Source organism: Strigops habroptila, chromosome 1 (genome assembly GCF_004027225.2).
Source record: "Strigops habroptila isolate Jane chromosome 1, bStrHab1.2.pri, whole genome shotgun sequence".
In the NCBI taxonomy this organism is placed as follows: domain Eukaryota; kingdom Metazoa; phylum Chordata; class Aves; order Psittaciformes; family Psittacidae; genus Strigops; species Strigops habroptila.
The window spans coordinates 37,560,015-37,580,028 of NC_044277.2; the positions used below are offsets into that span (position 1 = coordinate 37,560,015).

The window sequence follows — 20,014 nt, forward strand, 5'->3', positions numbered from 1 at the left end:
ATATTTTATATACTAAGATGCTATATCCTGGCTTTTTGTGAGAACAGCGTTGTAATTAAAAGTTGCATTTGGTTCAATTTTAACACTGATATAAAAGAAAAACCCTTGTAAATGTAGTTCCATGGTGATAATTCATCTTTAAGAAAACACAAAGGAACAGCATGTTTGCTAAAATGACTAGTCCCACTTTATAAATTTACAGCCTGTCAGAAGTTATATTGCTAAGAAGCCCAAGACATGAAGAGTTAATACAAAAATTACATGTCCATGTAATAAAACTAAAAAAAAAAAGCATAATTAAGCTATTAAACATCATGCAATAATCAATATAGTGCAAAAGGTACAAAGGTGGCATCATATTTAAAGTGAAGTCTATCTGCAGCTAGCTGCAAGAAACTCACTTTAAACATATCTGTGTCTCAGATGGAAAATTTGCTAAAATTAAACAAGATATGTTATTTTTCCAAAAGAAAAACAAGCTTATCCAGCTGTGAAGTATCTTATTTTAAATACTGATTGCACTGCAGTTTCAGAGCCCAGAAGTGAAACAATATGGTGTTCTCACCACTATTACATCCCTCTTACAGAGGGGCAGCTATCTGCTGGCATAGTGGAAGCCATCTAGTTTGTTATCTTGGACATGCTGCTGTTTTTGAAACAATGTTAAGGATTATTTTTGAGTATGCAGACACAATACTTTACGGCTGCAGTTAGATCCACACATATACATATGTATATGCTGCAGGCATAATGAGCCTTCAAGTTTTTAATAGCAGAGCAATTTTACCTACAGATTTCATTTTGGAGAGACCACAAATTAAGAGGACACTATCAAACCCAGCAGCACCAACGCAAGGATTTCCCTGTTTATTCGCTACTGTTTTGGATTAAACATTTCTAATGTTTAAAGTTGGATAATAACAGTTTAACCACTAAGAAACACAGTTTTTAAAAAGTATTGGGAAGTTACATGAACTTAGAAGACAGTAATCAAACCCGTAACTTTACTTACAAGTTTTTGTACTTTACATAGAACTCCTCTACTTCTACCTCCTCTCCATTCTCCATCTATAAGAAAAGAATTGTTGAAACGTGAATCAAACCACTAAACAGCTCAATTCAGTTAATGATTAAAACTGACTGAAATACAGAATACGGTCCCCACATAGAGAGACAAGTGGAGGTGTAGGAAAGCCTTTGTGGGGGGAGGCCATGGGCAAGGAGTTTCCTCCAGCAGCTTACCCAAGTACATACTGCACTGCTTACTACAACTTCCAAGACATGAATCATCTGAACTCCTCCCTAACCACATGCAGCTTCATTCACAACCTCACCCCAAACCTGGCTTTCTGCCAAACCCACAGTGTTAAGTAGAAGCCAAGTGTACCATTTTCTCAGGCAGCAGCCAATTAGCAACTGCACTCCTGAATGCCATATGTATTATTTTTGGCTGGCTCATGGCAACTTTACATTGTGGGTTTTGTAATGTTTTAAAAAAGACTTTTAAAGGGGGTTTATTCCTCCATATAGTTAATAACTCCAAACAAGAAGCCATATAAAACTAAACCTTATACCTCTGCTAGAATTTTAGTGCATCAGTGTTCATGGCTTTAGTTTTACTCAATGGTGCAATTAAATTCACTCAGGCAAGATGTCTCACATACAGAGCAGCCAAATTAAATTAACACCCAAAAACTACATTTAAAGCAAGGTTAAAGTTGTGATATAAACCAGCAAAACCAAGGGCATTCACTGCTAAGGGTTGAGACTACCCTTAACTCATCCCTAGTGCCAAAGTATTGCATAACATATGGCATGTAATACTTTGTTGAATTACTCCTGAACCCAGCCATAGGACAAACTAAGGACAGTGCACCAGGCACACGTTTAGAATTCAGTTTATGTCACAACATTAACGGTTTGTGTTTGCTAATGAACTTTGGAACAATTTTAAATAGAAGAGGATTTTCTGCTTTAGAGACTTCATCAGGGACAACATCATCTGTACTAAATAACTGTATGTCACGCTAAACAGACAAAACTCTTCACCCCTGTGTAAACCCAGACTCTCCATCCTTTTTATATAAAGAAATAAAAATATACAAATAAGAGATGCTACTCAAACTAGAACCTGAATTGCCATTCTCTCTCAAAAGAAAAAAACAGTAGCAGCTGCATTAAACTGTTCTAGCACAGTAAAGAAAAAGTTAATGCGTTCCTGATCCCTGATTTCCATAGCATTTCTTCTCTTCCAGACTAGCAAGGGATTTTACCATTTTAGTGTCTGTGTCACTCCAGTACAGTCTGTGTGTGTTCCTTTCTAGAAAGGCAACACCAGCTTCCACCTAGCTCTCTCTGAAGAAATGGAAGAGAAGGTTCACCCGGTGCTACTTCTTGATCTTCCTGAATCCTCTGTTGAAAAAGATAAACTATCCCCTAACTCTAAGCAGAGAAGAAGCTTCTCTGTCACTTACAAAGCTACTGTCATAAGGTGCAGTTTGAAGACGATCAGAATTTTTTTATAAATAAAAGATTTAAAAGGGAGTATTTCTCAATAAGGATTCACATTTAGAGGTCAAACTGTATTAAAAAAAAAAAGTGTAAGAAAATGGGAGAACCCATTATCTGAATGTACCAACTACCCTGAGGCAATACCACTCTTTAACAAAGTCATCCCTAATCTTAAAGCATTAACTTTTTTATTTTCTGAAATGGCCAAGTCTCTTTGATTAGTTTTAAATCAGAATCCTTCGAGATACATCAATCTTACAATGACAACATGGTTAAACACCTTTATACAAAGGTTTCATATTAGCCAATTTAGCTCCCCTCAAGAGCATTTCAGTCAAGAGTATTTTCTGTCAACTGCCAACTTAATAATAATTTACAATGTAAATCTTGATCAATCCTGTAACCCTCACGAGTAAAACAAGTACTTTTGTATTGTCTGATAGGTAATAACTGGCCTATGTTATTATATGTTCTATGAGTGTGCATTGTGCATCAAAGATTCACCTAAACAAAGTGTCATTCTGAAAAAAGTCTTTACAAAATCTTACTCTGGCATTCACAATTGTGGCCAGAAAAAAAGGATAATCTAATCAAGCTACAATCACCAGCACTCAAATCGGGCTTAACAACACATCAGTTCAGGATATATGAGACAGATGCTTATGCCTTTGACATCACTGTCTAATCCCCACCTACCCAGACATTGACGCTAACCAGGTAAAAAGGTGAGACAGGAAGTTTATGCAAAATTTTCCCAAAACTGATTATGCAGACATCCTAAAATAGGGCATGGCAGACTTGGGCAATGCAGCACACTTCAACTTATCATTGCCCAGGTGCAACCGTAACTGACAATCTGACCCACAGTCTCTGCAGATAACTGAAGATAGAAATGACCCCTCCCTTCAAGCAAACACTTGAAAGAGCACACAATCTTGCACTGCCATTGCCATTGAAGTGATACAGTGATACCTGCTAATGCAAAAATTATTTGAGCAAGCCACTCACGTGCAGAGACAACAGCAAGCTTAAAACACAACACAAAAATCCCAGAAATATCAATTGCTAGAAAAAGAGCAGAACACATTAATTACAGATGCAAAGCAACACATAAAAAGCAAAAAACCTCAACTGATACACAGCACTAGATTGTCAACTAATCAGTCTGTGGATGAAATGCAGGCATTTGAAGACAGGCTGAGAAAACTGGGGCTGGTCAGCCTGGAGAAGAGAAGGCTGCATGGAGACCTCATAGCAGCCTTCCAGTATCTGAAGGGGGCCTACAAGGATGCTGGAGAGGGACTCTTCATCAGGGACTGTAGTGATAGGACAAGGGGTAATGGGTTCAAACTTAAACAGGGGAAGTTCAGGTTAGATACAAGGAAGAAGTTCTTTACTGTGAGGGTGGAGAGGCACCGGAATGGGTTGCCCAAAGAAGGGGTAAATGCCCCATCCCAGGCAGTGTTCAAGGCCAGGCTGGACAGAGCCTTGGGTGACGTTGTCCAGTGTGAGGCACCCCTGCCCATGGCAGGGGGGTTGGAACTAGATGATCTTAAGGTCCTTTCCAACCTAAACCATTCTATGATTTGTACATAGTTCACTTAGATCTAATTCTCACCATGTATGGGTAGGCAGAAAGAGAAATTCAGATGTGTAACACGCAGGTATAATGTTCTATATACTCCACATCTTTCCATAATCCGTGTTATTTTTGCTGAAGAGTATGTTTGGTTCTGACATTCCTTTTTAAAGTTAAGGAGCAGAAATTCAAAGGGGTCTGAAGTTGACCAAGAAAATAATTAGAAAAATGAGAAATTTCCACATACAAACTGAAAACATCAGGACAGTGATGGTTTGGAAAGAGCGAAACATGTACTTAACACTTTCTGCAAGAGGGAAGAATATTCAGCAGAATTCAAAATTCCATATTAAAAGCAACAGGGAAAGACCTTGTCTCTTACACTTCGAACATGGATTAAACTAATTTCTACCTTTTATTCTGTACACTTCAAAAACGGTTGTAAGTACAGTGCTGCATCCTATCTGCTAAATGCAAAACTAGACTAGGGCTATTTCTGAGAAACATTCATTATCTGATGTCCTTTAGTTGAATGCAACATCTTTGCTACAACGTAATCCACTGAAAGGTTTCCTAGTGAAGCCTTTCCTCATGTTTATTTTACGCACCAGTCCTGATCGCAGCAATTTTACTTTGATTAGTAATCTAACAACCAGGGTTTTGATGACGTTAGTAAGAGTGTAAAAGACCTTTAATAAAAGCACAGTTGGATACTTCAGATGTTAAATATTAACATCCTGACATCCATTTTTTTTTGGGATTTTGGAGAGGACGATTGGGGAGAAGAGGAGCAAAAGAAGAGACACCCCTCAAACCTGCAAATACAATCCATAAAAAACATTAAAGAGTGAGCTCAAAACAGAGCTTGCCTCCAGCAGAGCTTGCAATCAAAGACATGTAGGCAGCAGACCAACCACTTCCCACAAACTGCAGCAAAATACACACTCCCCATGAGTAATCACACCTTTGTTTGCAGGGGAGAGGAAGAAGAGAAGCATAATTGGTGAAAAACAGCTTCCAATGTAAAGACATTTATGAAAAGACCACATTCTCCTCTCCTGCCTAGTAGACCATCACGACAACTAATTACTGAGTTTATATTACATCAAGTTTAACTGAAAAATAAGCCTATGGTTTGAAATACAAAACATAGCTCTAGACTTCAGAAAAAGCCCTACAAGTTCTGTGCTGTGAAAGGTGCAGAAACAGGTCAAATTCAATCACAGCCGGTCATGACATCGCATGAATTTAGGTTTACAAAGCTGTAAATGATGTTATGACAGTAGTAATAAAATTAAAACACTTAACACATACCCCACACCCCCAAAAAAAGCCCCCCAGAACACCATGACATTAAAAAGGTAATACATTAATACAGGCAACTTTCTCTCCTCCAATTAAAAAAATTAACTTTGAGGAAATGAAGTATTTGTGGTTAACTAAGATCAACATCAGTAGCATATCTATATTAACCTGTTTCCTATACAACTGCAGTACAAGTCAGAGAATGAGCTGCACAAATAGTCTATAAAATATAATAATGCCCATTTTACAAGAAGTTCTTTTCTACTTCCTACTCTGAGTTTTAACAGTTTGCAAGTGCAAAGGCTAATCAAGTTGTGAAGCAGACAAGAAGATTCTCTAAGCAAAACAAGAACATAACTAGCAACCAGGGCAGAAACAGAAGAAAACCATACTTCTTTCACCACTTAACATAGTGACAAGGAATCTATTAACCACCTGTATATGTAATATTGTTGATTGCATGTGAAGTAATTTTAGCTGCTAAGCACAACCTCTGTCAAAAATCACGGGCAGGGATTTTTCTTTACTAGAAAAGGCAGAAACTTAGGATGCAGTAGAGCTCTCACTCATCAAACTCCCATGAAACACCACTCTGAAGTGAAGAGCACCACAGATTTTGCCCACGTATATTTGCAAAAATCAAAATTCTCATCTGGAAAAAACGCAAGCAAAGAGTAAAACACTAAACAAGCAATCAGGTTTATGTATGTCGATCCAAAAGCATGTTAAATACCATGGAAGGACACTTTCCTGGAATCGCCTCTATTCAATGAAACAGTTTTTGAATTTAAAGTATCTATCTGGGGTATTTTAAGAACTTAAAAGAAAGAACTTAAAGAGAAAGGTGTTTGGTTGGGTTTACCTTTTTCTTGACTGAACGGCTACTCATTATCTTCTCCACAACAGGGCCTTCAGCATCAGCAGATTCCTACACCGTAAATACCATACAAGAGTTACGAGAGTGCATCTTTGTTACTTAAAGACTTTCTTCGTTATTAGAACTTCAAGTAATTTTTTTTTGCAACGGGAATTTAATACACAGGAGGGCTTATTCCCTCTTGCACAAGAACTTAGAGGATTCAGATAGATCTAATACCATAATAAAGGAGTGAAGGATACTTGATTAAGCCCATTTTTAAGAGCTAACACAACTCTAGTTTTCTCAGAAAGGCTGACATGCACAGATACGCAGATATAACCACATGGGCTGTTCACTTCTCCTAAAATAACACACACTTTCAGCGCCATACAGTTTAAACATTAGATGATGTTCAAAAACTCTAGTTGGCTGTGTGTTGATACAATAGGTATCAGAATTGCCTGCAATTCTGTATTACATTAATTACTCTAACGACTGCAAGCAAACCTACCAAATCCTCCTTCTGGTAAGGCACAATTAACAATGGAGATCACAGAGTATTTCACAGGGCTTAACAAATTGCCAAATGAAATACCAAAGAACATGTATATATTCTCCAATAGGTCATCAGTTAAGTGAAGTAGTTCTTTGAAAAAGCACTACAAAACAATGAGATTGTTACAACAGTCATTCCTACATTATTACCCCTCATCTTATTCAAACTATTTTATCCATCATTTACATTGCACAGAGAATAAAGTGTACCCTGCTGGGTACTACAAGGCAGTAATTTCATAAGGGGGTTCTTATGGTGCCTAGCAGCAGGGGACAAGCTTGAGTGGTTTATTAAAGTCACAGAAGCCAGACCACTGAATTCATAGAAGTAAACTCAAGATTCCTAGCAGTCCAGTTTAGGTTTCCTTTAGATAGAGACCATTAATTTCAAAAGAACTGCGGCAAACTACGTACCATCAGCTTGTAAACAAAGTCATAAATTAATGTACTCTTTAAGAATGTAAAAAGCTAATGCCTTTCAGGCACACTGTGCCAGCTACGGATGAGTATCACTCAGGAAAAGGGCCCATATTTGAACAATGAATGCTGCAGTTTCAGCCACCTTTACAGTCTGTTCGTGTCTGACCTGTTGCTCTGACTGAGAAGTGTTTGAAGGAGAGTCTCTTCCAGCAGCATCAGCATCATCAGCCTCCTCATCTGAAATCTTGAACTCCAGGTCTTCTGTGTAACGCTTCCTCTTCACCTGCCTGCTGGAGCGTCGCTTCTAAATAGAAAGCATTGATATTTTTCATGAGAAACAAAACTGACAAGCAGTAGAATAACTGAGAACATTTGTTTGTGCTTCTTAAATACACTAGTGTGCAGCAAATGCTATCATTTTACAGCACCATGGTAGAAACAGCAGAATCAAGACACTACTATACCGAGTTTCTGCTTGTTACCTATTCTTAAATTTCGTAACAACAATAAAAAACTCACCAAACAACAAAATAACAAAACCAAAACCCCCCAAAACCCGCCACCCAAAAAAGACCAAACAAACAAAATAAAATCCACTTCATGTTTATTCCCAGTTGAAAAACAGGTTGGTTTTTTTTTTTTTTTTATCTTTTACTAAAACCACATGAGAAAATTAGAAAGCTTATCTCAGAAAGCAATTAAACCCCAAGAAGTTGCTCCTCTCAAATCACATCTAGGACAAACTTTGACAGATGGCCAATGCTGGAACTGAACACCACCTTTCCACAGCATGGCCCAGTGTTGCTAAGCAGTGACAACACACTGTCTTGCTCTCCCCATCCACCCAGTTGTACCCGGATTATCTTGTAGGGGAAATACAATGAAATACGATTTCCTCACTCCACTGACCCAGCATCATTCAGAAAGATACCCTGCAGCACAGCATGGGAAAAGACTCCAAACTAATAGAAGAGAATGAAAAACTTGAACCACCCTAACTTGAAAACATGGTCCCCGTACCCTCATCTCCAAGATGAGAGAAAGCTTCAGAGGAACTGCAATAAGCAATCTGTAAATACACAAGTGTGCATTTGACAGAATTTGCAATTTGATGCTCAGTGCCAGACACCATTTTCTGCAACAATAAAATTCAAATTCTGAGATAGTCTGTGTGTCAGGTTATGTATTTTGAAAAGTGAAGAGCATATGCTGCTGAAGGAAACTGTCAACTGAGCACCAAATATCTCAATGGACTGATGTATATATTAAAAAATATGCTGAATATCAACTGTTAAAAAAACCATCTTTATGAACTGATATACTATTTACACCTTTCCCAGCTTAACAGACATCTACACCCATACACGCAAATACTTATGTAGCTTAACAGATCTATGCACCTGGCTCTCTATGTACATAGACAAAGTCAAACATTTACTTTTAGATAGTTACTCATACTTTTTAAAAGCACAAATATCTGATGCACTTCCCAAAATTAGAAATTCTTTAACTAAAAATGAAATTTTTGAGCAAAGGTTAAGTTTATATCACCCTTTCAAACAATGGTGATGTGGCTTCTACCTTGAACACAGTAACTTACGGGGGGTTCCCACACAACTGGAACAGTATTTTTATAAATGAAAACAAATACCACATGGCAAATTTACACTCTCATTTCCATAAGCTGATGGGAAAACCCCCCAGATTTTCTTTTGGCTCAATAGGTACCTCACATGGTTATTTTTGGTGCCAAAAAATCTCTTCATTTCCCTAATAGAAAGGCTACCTAAACATAACAGTAATTCTCTGTTTAATTTTATTGACTTGGTTAGCCTCCTGGTTCCTCTGACATCCACATGAGGCTCTGCAATTATTACGAACTGTTGTCAGAAACTGTGCATATGTTTACCTGCATCAGACTATCTTTTACTCATTAACTGATCTATAGGTAGAAAGGTAAATAATAGGCTTGGTAATGGAATATAAAAAAATCTGTATGGTAACACCAAAAGTAAGTATTTCTCCTCTCTAATGATAACAATGCATCTCTTTGTCCTTTACTACATAATACAGACAACTCAGTATTTAAAGCTAAGAATAGAATCATAGAATGGTTTGGGCTGGAAAGGACCTTAAGATCATCTAGTTCCATTCCCCTAGCCATGGGCAGGCACAGTTCACTCTAGACCAGGTTGCCCAAAGCCCCATCATCCAACCTGGCCTTGAACACTGCCAGGGATGAAGCATTCACAACTTCCTTGGGGAACCTGTTCCAGTGCCTCACCACTCTCACAGTAAAGAACTTCTTCCTTGCATCTAACCTAAGTCTCCCCTGTTTAAGTTTAAACCCCTTGTGCAGCAGTGTTTTAGACAACTGCATAATAATCAGTATCAGCTAAGAAATGCACAAATTCATTAATTCTAGCTGTCTTAGTGTATGTGCTTGTAACCTTTCTCTAAGTTTATGCAAAGAAGTATGGGTGGCGGTATAACAGGCACAGTGCGAGACTATTAAGACAACAAACTTACCTGAAATGCTTTATTACAATTAATTAAAAAGTGACGCAAAAACCGTAACACTTGTATTTACAAAAGGAGGGGGAGGAGAGGGGATCAAATGTAAAGTTTATCACCCGAGTTTCATGAAGAGGAAGTTTTGTCACACTAAACTGAAAACAAGCAAAACATGCATATATACTGAACTGCGGAGAGGATATCATTATCTGCAAATTAACCCCCAAAAAAATCAGCTCCAAAAGTTTCTCCTGCATCTTTCATCAGTGCCATTGACCAGGCTGAGAGAGATTTGGGGCACAGCACAGAAAACTTAATTCTTCAAACATGTTAACATTTGCATGGTGTTTCTCAGCTTTTCTAATCCAAAATAAATGGTTTGCATGGATTAGAAATAACACTCTCTTCTGTTGCTGCTTTTGCTCACATTTCATTATATTCTACATCCTTCTGGAAAATAGCAAGAAGGCAGGCATAAATCGTGTTTGTGTCAGGACACCATTGCTTGCCAACCTCTCCACCAGGCTGCTCTGACCATTCTTAAAGTGATCATCAGTCTCAAAATCTCTCCTAACTAGAAGCAAAACATCCACAACCTGATGTGCAACAGACAAATCCAATGGATTTCAGTAATGCTAGCATGACTATTTAGAAGTCTCATACTTTCCCCATCGCAATTTATCTCTGCCCTTTCATGAGAGAATTCTTAATTTTAATGCTCACTCTCATCTGAACACTGCCAGCAGAAGCAAGTCAGGAGCTCGCAACTTCTTAACATGGCTAATGACAGAACACACAAAAGTTGTCATATACGCTATTTCTATTTCCAGATTTTCTTTACACGAAATAAGGTTTGAAAAGAAAGGGATAGGTGTGCAGTGGTCATGAGGAAATTATCAATGTTAGCCAGTGACTGCCAGTCCTGCAAAAACACCCTTCATCCATTGAAGTAGTGTAGTTACGAGTCCCTGATATGCATGTTTCTGACATTCTGCTTTGTCATGTCTTAATCTTGATTTCAGAAAGTTTGCAAAGCCAATGCAAGAAGAAACACAAGGTTTAAAAGCAAGACCTCGTAATGGTACATTAAATCTACAGAGCAGAAAATTCAGCACCGTAACTGCAACAGTGACAGAACACTTGAAAACTCAGCAGCACTGTACAGAGATAAGCAGGTAATAAGACTGTAGAGCAAAACTCTTGATGAGGAATACTTGTTTTAGTAAAATATTCACCACAGTGATTTCCAGTTCTCACCTCCTTGGTATGTCATTTTAAAACAACACTGAAAATACCTGAATACCTGTATATCTGTAAAAAGACCATGAGAACTATCGTTTTATGCATCTGAATTTTCAAAGGGTACACTGAGAGCATTACCTGAACCCCTGGGTCATCTTCATCTTCAGGATGAGGTGATGGTGGTGGAGTTTTTTCCAAATCTGAATTTTCAGAACCTTCCTTTCCCTTGTTACCTTTTTTCTTTGCAGCGCTGGTTTCTGAATCTGGTTTCTTGTTACTGAAACAGAGGTATTTTTAATCAATATTTGTACAAAAATGTAAGCAAAAGGTGCTTGACAAAATAGTTAATCTGCAAGATGCTTGTTTTTAGAGATTTCATTATTTTCAACTGCTTTCCTGAAGTATTTAAAAAGAACTGTAAAATCAATGATGCATGGGCCACCGCTACACATTTCCCATTCTTGAACGGACACTTTGCTTCTTCCCTTCAAGACCTTAAGCAGCAACACTGAATATGTATTCAAAAAGAAACTCAAAATGAGACTCTGCTCTCTTCAGAACCTGTGCTTTCTGAAACCAGTGTTTTGGCAATATGACACACATGAAGAGAAACAGCATTATGCGTGCACTTGTTTTGATACTAACCATGTGGACCAGGTGAGAGGAACCAGAGGAAGCATTACCAAAACAAAGGACCAAATGAGAAAATAATTCTGCTTTCTTCTACCATCCCTGCTATTTCCAAGCTGGAAAAGTGCTTTTGTGTCAGCTCTGAGGGCACCCACAGCAGCCTCAGTGCAGGCAACCACAGCTTGTATGGGGGCAAAAACCATCCAGCTGGTATCTTCAGCATCTACACGACACTAGAAATCTATATTCGCTGTGATGGCAAAGAAAGGTTCTGGGGATTATTTCTCCCCTTCCTCCCCCACCTGAGGAGCTGGGCCACATCCCTCCAACTGCACTCAGAGGCCTGGAAATGGATGAGGACACGCATATCAAAATCCACCTTTAAATACAGCGTCACATTAAATACATTGTCACACACCGTGACAATCTTCAGCATTGTGGGAGTGAAATTTTTAAACGGCAACAAAGAAGAATCAATAGTAGAAGTCAGCAATTTTAATTCACATCCAGCCTTTGAGTCTGGCATGGGTTTTTTCTCCTCTGCGGTCAATCCCCCCCCGAGGCCTGTTACTGGTTTGACAGGCTGGTTGTGGGAAGTTGCTGAGACACTTAAGAGCAGAGCAGAGTTACGTACTGGTACCCGATGACTGGCGGGTACAGGTTGCCAAACGTTCTGTCACCTCCATAGCCACTTCCACACGGCTTCTGCACCCTTGACATTTTAATTTCATACTGAGGATGCTGCCTGGGGTTTGTTTTTCCTTCATAATTCCCAGCCTTGTAACTCCTCAACCAACCACCAGCTTTAAGCCTGTTCATTTCAACCAGCACGTCAGCCCACCAGAAAGGCGTACGTTGGAGCTGTCATTTAAAACTCCCCAATACAGTTACATGCTGCTCTGGGACCAGGACAACTCACGCTGTGGTATAATAATACCGTTTTTGCAGGCTGTTTTTAAACTAACGCTAATTTAAAATGAAGAAATAAAAATAGTATAGAGTTCGCAAGTGAAAACTGGCTGTTAGTTCTGAAAATGAGTTTGTGTTATTGTGCAACTACAGGGTGCAACGCAGCTTTCCTCGAAAACCGATAAAACAACAAAAACCGCCTCAAACTGTGACTATTGACAGATAAATAAATCAAAATGCGGCGGTGGGGGCGCGGGGGGCGCAGCCTGACCCCGCGGAGGGCGCGCGGCCACCGGCCGGGCCCTGAGGGCGGGCGGGCGGGCGGCGCTGAGGGCTGGGCCCGGCGCTGCGCGGCCCGGCTCGGCTCGGCGCGGCCCGGCTCGCCTCGCGGCGGTTGTTTCCGCTCTAGCTGCCACCAATGGCACAAAGCCGCAGCTGAAGCGGGGCCCCTTGCCTTTCATCCGCGCGCCGAGAGCGCTCGCGTCGCCCCGGCAACCCGCGGCCACGTGACCAGCACCTGCTCCGCTGGCTGGCGGCCACCGACTGCAGCCATCTGCTTCCCTCAATCAGCGCCCGGGCGTGCCCGGCACCTGCGCGGCCGAGCCCCGCGCCCCCCCGCCTCACCACCACCCCCCCGCCACCGCCGCCTTTCATCGCACCACCGCGAAACCGCTGCCAAAAAACACCCCCCAAAAACAACTTTACGTGTTTCCCCAATGCGTTAACAGCGGAGGTTAGCCTGCCCGGGCAGCCGGGCGGCCGCCACCAGGTGAAGCGAGCTGACAGGCCGGCGCTCCGCTCGCCCCTGACCCCCGTAAATCTCTGAGGCACGCAATTAAGTTCAGCAGTCGTTACTGCCGTGCCCCGGGTGCACCGCCGCCTATGAATAACAGGCTTAAAGTCGGGAAGAATAGCGTGGCCGAGGTTTGATAAAGTACCAGCGTGCTGAAAGGCCGCGAAGCGCTAACGAGGGCCGGCCTGCCTGCCCCGGGCCCACCGACCCTCCGCCGGCCATGGCACTCCCCACCCGGGGAGGCCCAGACAAAGACCCCGCCAGTGACTGCAGCGCTGCCCGCAGGCCCACCCCGACAAAGGTCTCGTTCTAGCCTCTGCCAGACCATTCCCTGCTCTTAGCTTGGAGTCCCTACCACATGAGTGTTTCATGACCTATATATACTCCCCCGCCCCGACCCCGGCCTCAGCATACGGAGTCACTCTCAGTAACAACGGAGACACGGACGAAGCAATTCAGAGTTTCTAACCTCCCCCTTTTCTAGGGCAGTTAAAAACAGGCACATGAGAAAGAGACACCAACTTGGGGAGAACAAAGCCAGTGCGCAGCTCCACTGAGAATTTTAGATTTCAAATTCAGCAGAAGAATTGCTCTTTTTAAATGAGTAGCTACAGTTTCTTTCAAGGAAAGAAAGGAAGGTGAAGTACAAATAAACCACAGAGGAACAGCACTGTCCCCCTGAGCAAGGCGACACGCTGCTTCCCAGTGCATCACACGCCCAGAAGCTTCACCTGGCTGGTTGCAGCATCAGCTTCCTTGAACCATCAGCAACTGCTGTCCTCTCTATCTTCCCACAGAGCCAGTGTGATTTGTTCCTGACAATTAAATGTACCCACTTTTGACTCAGCTTTTCCACTTCCTAGCAGATCATACACGGGCCATTCTGGAATGGACCAGAATGACTCTTCCACGTGTAAGCACAGGCAGGTAAAAATCCGTCCTTAGATACACTGCCATTACCATTAGTGTCTGTGTGTCAACACTTAGCTCTGGATGAACATCATATAGTACTTTACAAATTTGGCAACGAAGACAGCAAGCTGTAATACACACATTTAGGCAACTACCTCTCATATTTGTTTTTACATACGCATGAATGCAAAATTCAACCAAGTCTCACTAGAGACAAGTCCCAGTCCCAAACCAAGAACTAGAAACCTGGGAGAAACTGAAGTAGTATCTGCCACACACAAAAAACACTAAAATATTTTAAAACTGACAGTTAAAACTAGCCTTTCCGTTCTGGTGATACAAACACGGACATTTCAGATTAGATGTCTTACAATCTAGCTGTCCAATACCACTTTCTGGTTTCATCGTCTTATCCCTGAGGACTACAGAGCATACTGACCAAAGGGGATCAGTAAGAAGACAACCCGCAGAAGGTCAGATGAGTGAACAAGGACAACAGGCTGAAGAGGAAAACGGCAAGTAGGACAACTGACAAGAAAGCTTGAATTACACAATTTGAGGACAAGCATCAAACTTTGACAACGTATGTTGTGTCAGTTAGTCAAGCAGCCACCTACAGAGCTAGGTCAAACTCCAGGAACTCACAGAGCCAACCATATGACTCAAAAATACCCCCAAAAGCATGGCATGCTTCACAGGATTAAGAAGGGAAGTAATTAGCTTGTATGTTTACATTGGGCAACTATTTCATCTGATCTGGGTAACTTGACAGATCTGTTTATTAGTGTAATTTATGACAGCTATCAGGATTTGGATGATACTTTTTTCTGTAATTTAATCATCTAAAATAAGTCAGACAGAGTACTGGTCCCTATTTTACCATTTGGGAATACTGTCCTGTGACAAACGCACATCTGAATCTGGCTTAGAAAAATGTTACACGTCCACTATGGAAATTAAATCCCACACTCTCAAAATTAAGTTAGAGATTTGAGGCTTTCTATACTGCCTTACCTGAGAAAAACAATTATTTTTTAAAGCTCCTAGTGTAATCAAAACCTTTTTTCTTTTTAACTAGTTTTTATATGTCACAAAAGTAGGAAAAACAATAGGACAACAAGGGTTTTTCCAGCCTGAAATCTCAGCCAGATTACTCAAAAGTACACTTCAGTAACAGCAAAGCCCACAAGACCTGTCTGCAGCAAAGGCAAAGGTAAATATCTGGCAGCTGGGCCGGTTCAAAAGGGACATGAGGACAGGTGTGAACAGGAACAGCCCCAGTGGACGCACACATGGAAATCTCACTCGATTTCCTGTTCTCTCCCACAGGCAGCCCCTTCCTGCCTTGCTCAGGATGATTCGAGCTTGGGAGTGGAAACTACCACCACTGCTTGGGACCTCTCTTCCTGTCCTCCAACTCCCCAGGGTGCTGCGTCCTGCTGCCCGCACTGCTCCCCTGCGCACAGCCTCTTCCCGCTTCCGCGGCCGGGAGCCATCCCCTTTCCGATACAACAAACAGCAAATCCGTGCGCCAAAAAAAGTCCGTCTCCACCTCCCTCTGAAAGAGGTAATTATGCTTATGCTTAGCACTCCCCTTGTGAGCAGCAACACGCTCGCTCTACCCTGCATCCCAGGCTGCTTGCTGCATGCGTGGGAAGGACGTCGAGTTTCCCCTGTGATAGAGAGGGGAGGAAGCAGATAAGGGCAGCCCTTGAAAGCGCAGCACGCTGCTTTGAGGAGATGGGAGGAGGGACAAGCTCCTGCAAAGAGCTGCCATTTGACCCTCACAAACAGTTACTGCTTCTCCCATCGTAATCAGTGGCCACTCTCTAGGGTTTCATAGGAAGCAGTGGGAGAGGTATCAGCTGTGCTGCAGCGTGATCTTCTCAAACAGGTGGTCCTTATCTCCTCCAGGGACAGGCCCAAGAGGAACAGACATCTGAGCCATGACTTTGCAATTCAGTAGGGCTACTTGCCTTTCCCTGTCCATCTACTTTTGGAAAAACCTGCCTGCTTTGCATGTGCCCAAAGCTGGCTCCATAGCATTAAGAGCCCACATAACAGCACCCACCACTTAATGAAAACCTCTCACTTGTGATCCTAGGTATACTTACATTTTGCTTTCAAACCTGACTAGTTTGGTCCACAATAGGTTTGTTTTGCAAACGGTTTTTTTTTCCAGCCACCCCTGTATCTGTCTTTCTGTAATGGCAGGATTGGGCTAACATCCACTACAAGTGTCATAGCATAGTATTGAAGTGTGATGTTTCTTTCAAAATCACCTGGTATGCAGTATAACATACTAGCAGCCCATTTGGGTATTTTCTTTCTTGTTAAGATGCCATGGGACATGCAATTCAAACAAGCATGAAATTAAGTAGTTTCTTCCGCTCTCGCAATCTGACTGTTGTCCCTCACGTGAAGGTGCATTTCAGTGAGGCAGGCTGCTCATTTTGTCACAACTTACACCAAAGAGAAAAGACATGTGAAGGATACAGTTTCTGTTCTTTTGGTGGTGTTTGATTAAGAAAAGGATTGTACTGTTAGTCAAAACTGGAACTGAAATAGCAGGGTTAAATTATGCGCTACAGTAAATTACAAAATGCTTAAGATACTTCAATACCAGACTTTTTTATCTATGTGTATACTCTAATATAGCCTGTGTCAAAATTAACTATCAAGGGCTTGTTATACTCTATCCAAAAAATTGTTGCTCTTCAGCAAGTACATTTTCTATGTCTGACTTTATTTACCTGAATTTTACATGAGTGCAAAACTCTTCTATTAAAACTGACCGTCTTCTTCAGGAATGAAAGCTGTTAAGTTTTGTACAGCATTTAGAAATCTAAAAATCACACTACTCCTTTCAATGCTTAAAAGCAAAATACTGAGTAACAGAAGCAGTGCTAGTAAATATATGCCAGATACTAACTTGATAAAAATATTTTACTTTCACATAATCATCCATAATCTGTATTAACTTGCATTAATCTCACCCATCTCAGCTACTGTAATACTTCCTTTTCCAGAGTTAGTGCTGCTTAAATACTGTGGCTCAGATGATTAAACGTTTGGTCTGTTGATTTATTTAAAAACTCGATTCAGTGATCTGCCAGTGGACAGGTTCCCCTGTCTGTGATGTTGCCAAAGTAAGCAAAGTTCTTTCACTGATTTAAAATTCCTTGGCAGCACAGCATCCCAACAGAGTCTCAGAGTTCTTCAAAGAAGTTTGATACTGAAGCTAACAAGACCACAAAATGAGAACAATCTTGATTTCAAGACAGCATTTGGTAGCACAGACACAAGCCCATTATGGGAAAACTAGGACTTTCTCCACACCCCTGAGTAAGCGTAAGGAATAGCAAATGTTCTTAAAGCTGCTCCAAACATGTTCCTCTCACAGGTAAAACAACAGGGCTTAGTACTTACTAGAATACTCATCTAACCACCCAGGGACAAGAGTCATTGCAGGGGAAGGAGAATAAAGACTCTCCTACAAATACAACTAAGAAAGCAGTGATTTCTTCCTTCAAGGGAAACAATCCTCCCCTGATCTGCATGGCATGTCCCAAGATTTAGGGAAGATGCACAAAAATATATTAGGATTGAGTGGACGTGACAGACTAGCTCTGAAGGCTGATGTCCAGCACAGCCACAGGAACCCGTGCATGTTTTTGAGGCAGGCTCCTTCCACTGCTTATTAAACAAAGCTTCATCGTGAAGAGCTTGTCAAACCGCACTGAGAAGTCCTGCAGTAAAAGCTTTTTTACTTCTTAGTGGCAAAAATTGTTGGGAGAGGCTCAATACCACGGCAATATGGCCTGGTCAGCCTCTAAACCTTTGAGTATAGGGAAATGGAACGAAAAGGTTGTTTTGGCTGATACAGTATTTGGGTTTCAAAAACACATACTGGGAGATACGTAACTTGAGAGTTTTTCTAAGCTGTGAATTGCTATGTATGTAAACCCCATCCTCAGGACAGTCTGGAACACAGCCGAAGCAGCTTCTGCAATAGGTCAACTGTAATTTATTGACCAGTTACTATAACCTGTTCAGGACAACACTTGATTTTACTAGGCAGTGTTTATAAATTCTTGAGGAAACATCGTCTCTGCTAATACAGAAACTTCTCTTTCTTGCTAAAGGAACAAGTAACATCTCACTGTCCCCACCTTGTTTAGCCTTATAGCTGTATCAGACCTACCCAATAGTCAGTCTTGTAGCATATATGCAAAGCTGATTCATTAACCGCAATTTTTAAACCCTAATACAAATGGATTTTGCGAAGTGATCTGGATTAACCAAGTCTGGCTGTGCTTCCATCTGGAAGTTATATTTTATAATACTAGCCACATCTTGAAAAACAGATTCAGATGTTTGGAACAAATTCAGAACAGTTGTAAGAAATTCTAGGTACAAATGAAAAAAGAAAAAAAAATAAAATTGAGCTTTAATGTCTTTTTCCTCTCAGATTTCTTTCAAGTAAGCATTTAGAATCATGGTGTTTAGGGAGTTGAGAGGTAAGGAAAGAATCTGTATTATTATCTATGACGTATTTACTCGTGTAACGGCAGTTTGTTCTTTCTCATACTGCTCTGTAGCATTTTAAGCCTATCCTGATAAAGGGACACAATACGAGTGAGAACAGGTAAGAAAGAGAGTTGAAGCATCTGGTTTATCCAGGAAGAGTTTCTGCTTGGAAAATTGTCTTTACATAAAACAGCAAAATTAATATAATTCCTGCAGTATTGATACATCAATGTTCAAATAAAAATGCCTTTTGAACAGCAGAGCTTATAGCCCATGGCTTGTGTCAGTACAAAATAGGGTCTGTAAGGGTTGTACAACTCCTAGCAACGTGAAGTACCTAACTTACTACTCATCAAAACTTACTTCACTCATCAAACCTTTCTACTCTAAACCTTCATCTCTAGATTTGGTCAAACATAAATTAATGTTGAAGCAATTTAATTTCTTAGTACACAAACCACACACCAATACAGATGAGCATTAGCAGAGAGTTAGTTTAGAAATCTGAACGCATCCAGAAAATTTTATGCCTTGAGAGAAAAATTAACCTTCTGCCTTTCCAGCTTGTGTAAAGTAACTGCGAAGCCATAAAGCAGGAAAGCCAAACACAAGAAATGTGCCCAAGTTCCTCAAAAATATGATGTTGTAGATGGTAGAAGGCAAACGACAAAACAAGATTTCCTCTCCACCCACACCATTTAGCACAGATGCTCTAGAAATCCCACAAACACACCATTTTCTTCTGATCACATACAGAAGTTTCCTGGCTTACCTTGTCTTTTTGCTGGTCTTGGGTTTTGGTGTGGTATTTTTTGCTTTCTTTTCCTTTGGCTCTTTTGGGGTCTTAGGGACTTTGGGGGTCTTGGGTTCCTTCTTTTCCTTGGGTTCTTTAGGATCCTTCGGTTCTTTTTTTGTCTTGGGCTTTTTCTTTTTCTTCTTCTCTTCTTGCGAGCAATCCACTGAGTTTCTGCTTAGATTCTGGCTGTCAGGTCCCCCAGGAAAGTCTTCCTTACCAAAACCTTTACTGGGACCTTCTGCAGCAATGTGATTGTTTTTCTTTTTCTTTTTCTTTTGCTGTGGCTGCGGCTCGATTGCTGGCAGATAATCATCGCTTTTCACTAGCTGGGTATTCGATCCACTAACCTGAGTCATATCCGGCACTGGTTTCTCTAAAAAGGGTTCCGACGGAGAATGCTGCGAGAGACAAACAGAAATAGAATTGGAGATTTGCAACTTTGATTTTCACAACTTTACT

General features: G+C 41.0%; 1 protein-coding gene across 5 annotated transcripts in view; it reads right to left on the reverse strand.

Moving 5' to 3' along the window:
* The window catches only part of CHD7 (chromodomain helicase DNA binding protein 7), a 133,491-nt gene that overhangs the window by 40,293 nt on the left and 73,184 nt on the right, over positions 1-20,014 (reverse strand). For all 5 annotated transcript variants that reach the window (XM_030511341.1, XM_030511342.1, XM_030511340.1 and 2 more), the window contains 5 exons: positions 19,532-19,953; positions 11,124-11,262; positions 7,396-7,533; positions 6,258-6,323; positions 1,013-1,068 (listed from right to left, as the gene is read on the reverse strand). In XM_030511341.1, coding sequence (XP_030367201.1) covers positions 1,013-1,068; positions 6,258-6,323; positions 7,396-7,533; positions 11,124-11,262; positions 19,532-19,953 — 821 coding nt within the window. The remainder of the gene's footprint in view (positions 1-1,012; positions 1,069-6,257; positions 6,324-7,395; positions 7,534-11,123; positions 11,263-19,531; positions 19,954-20,014) is intronic.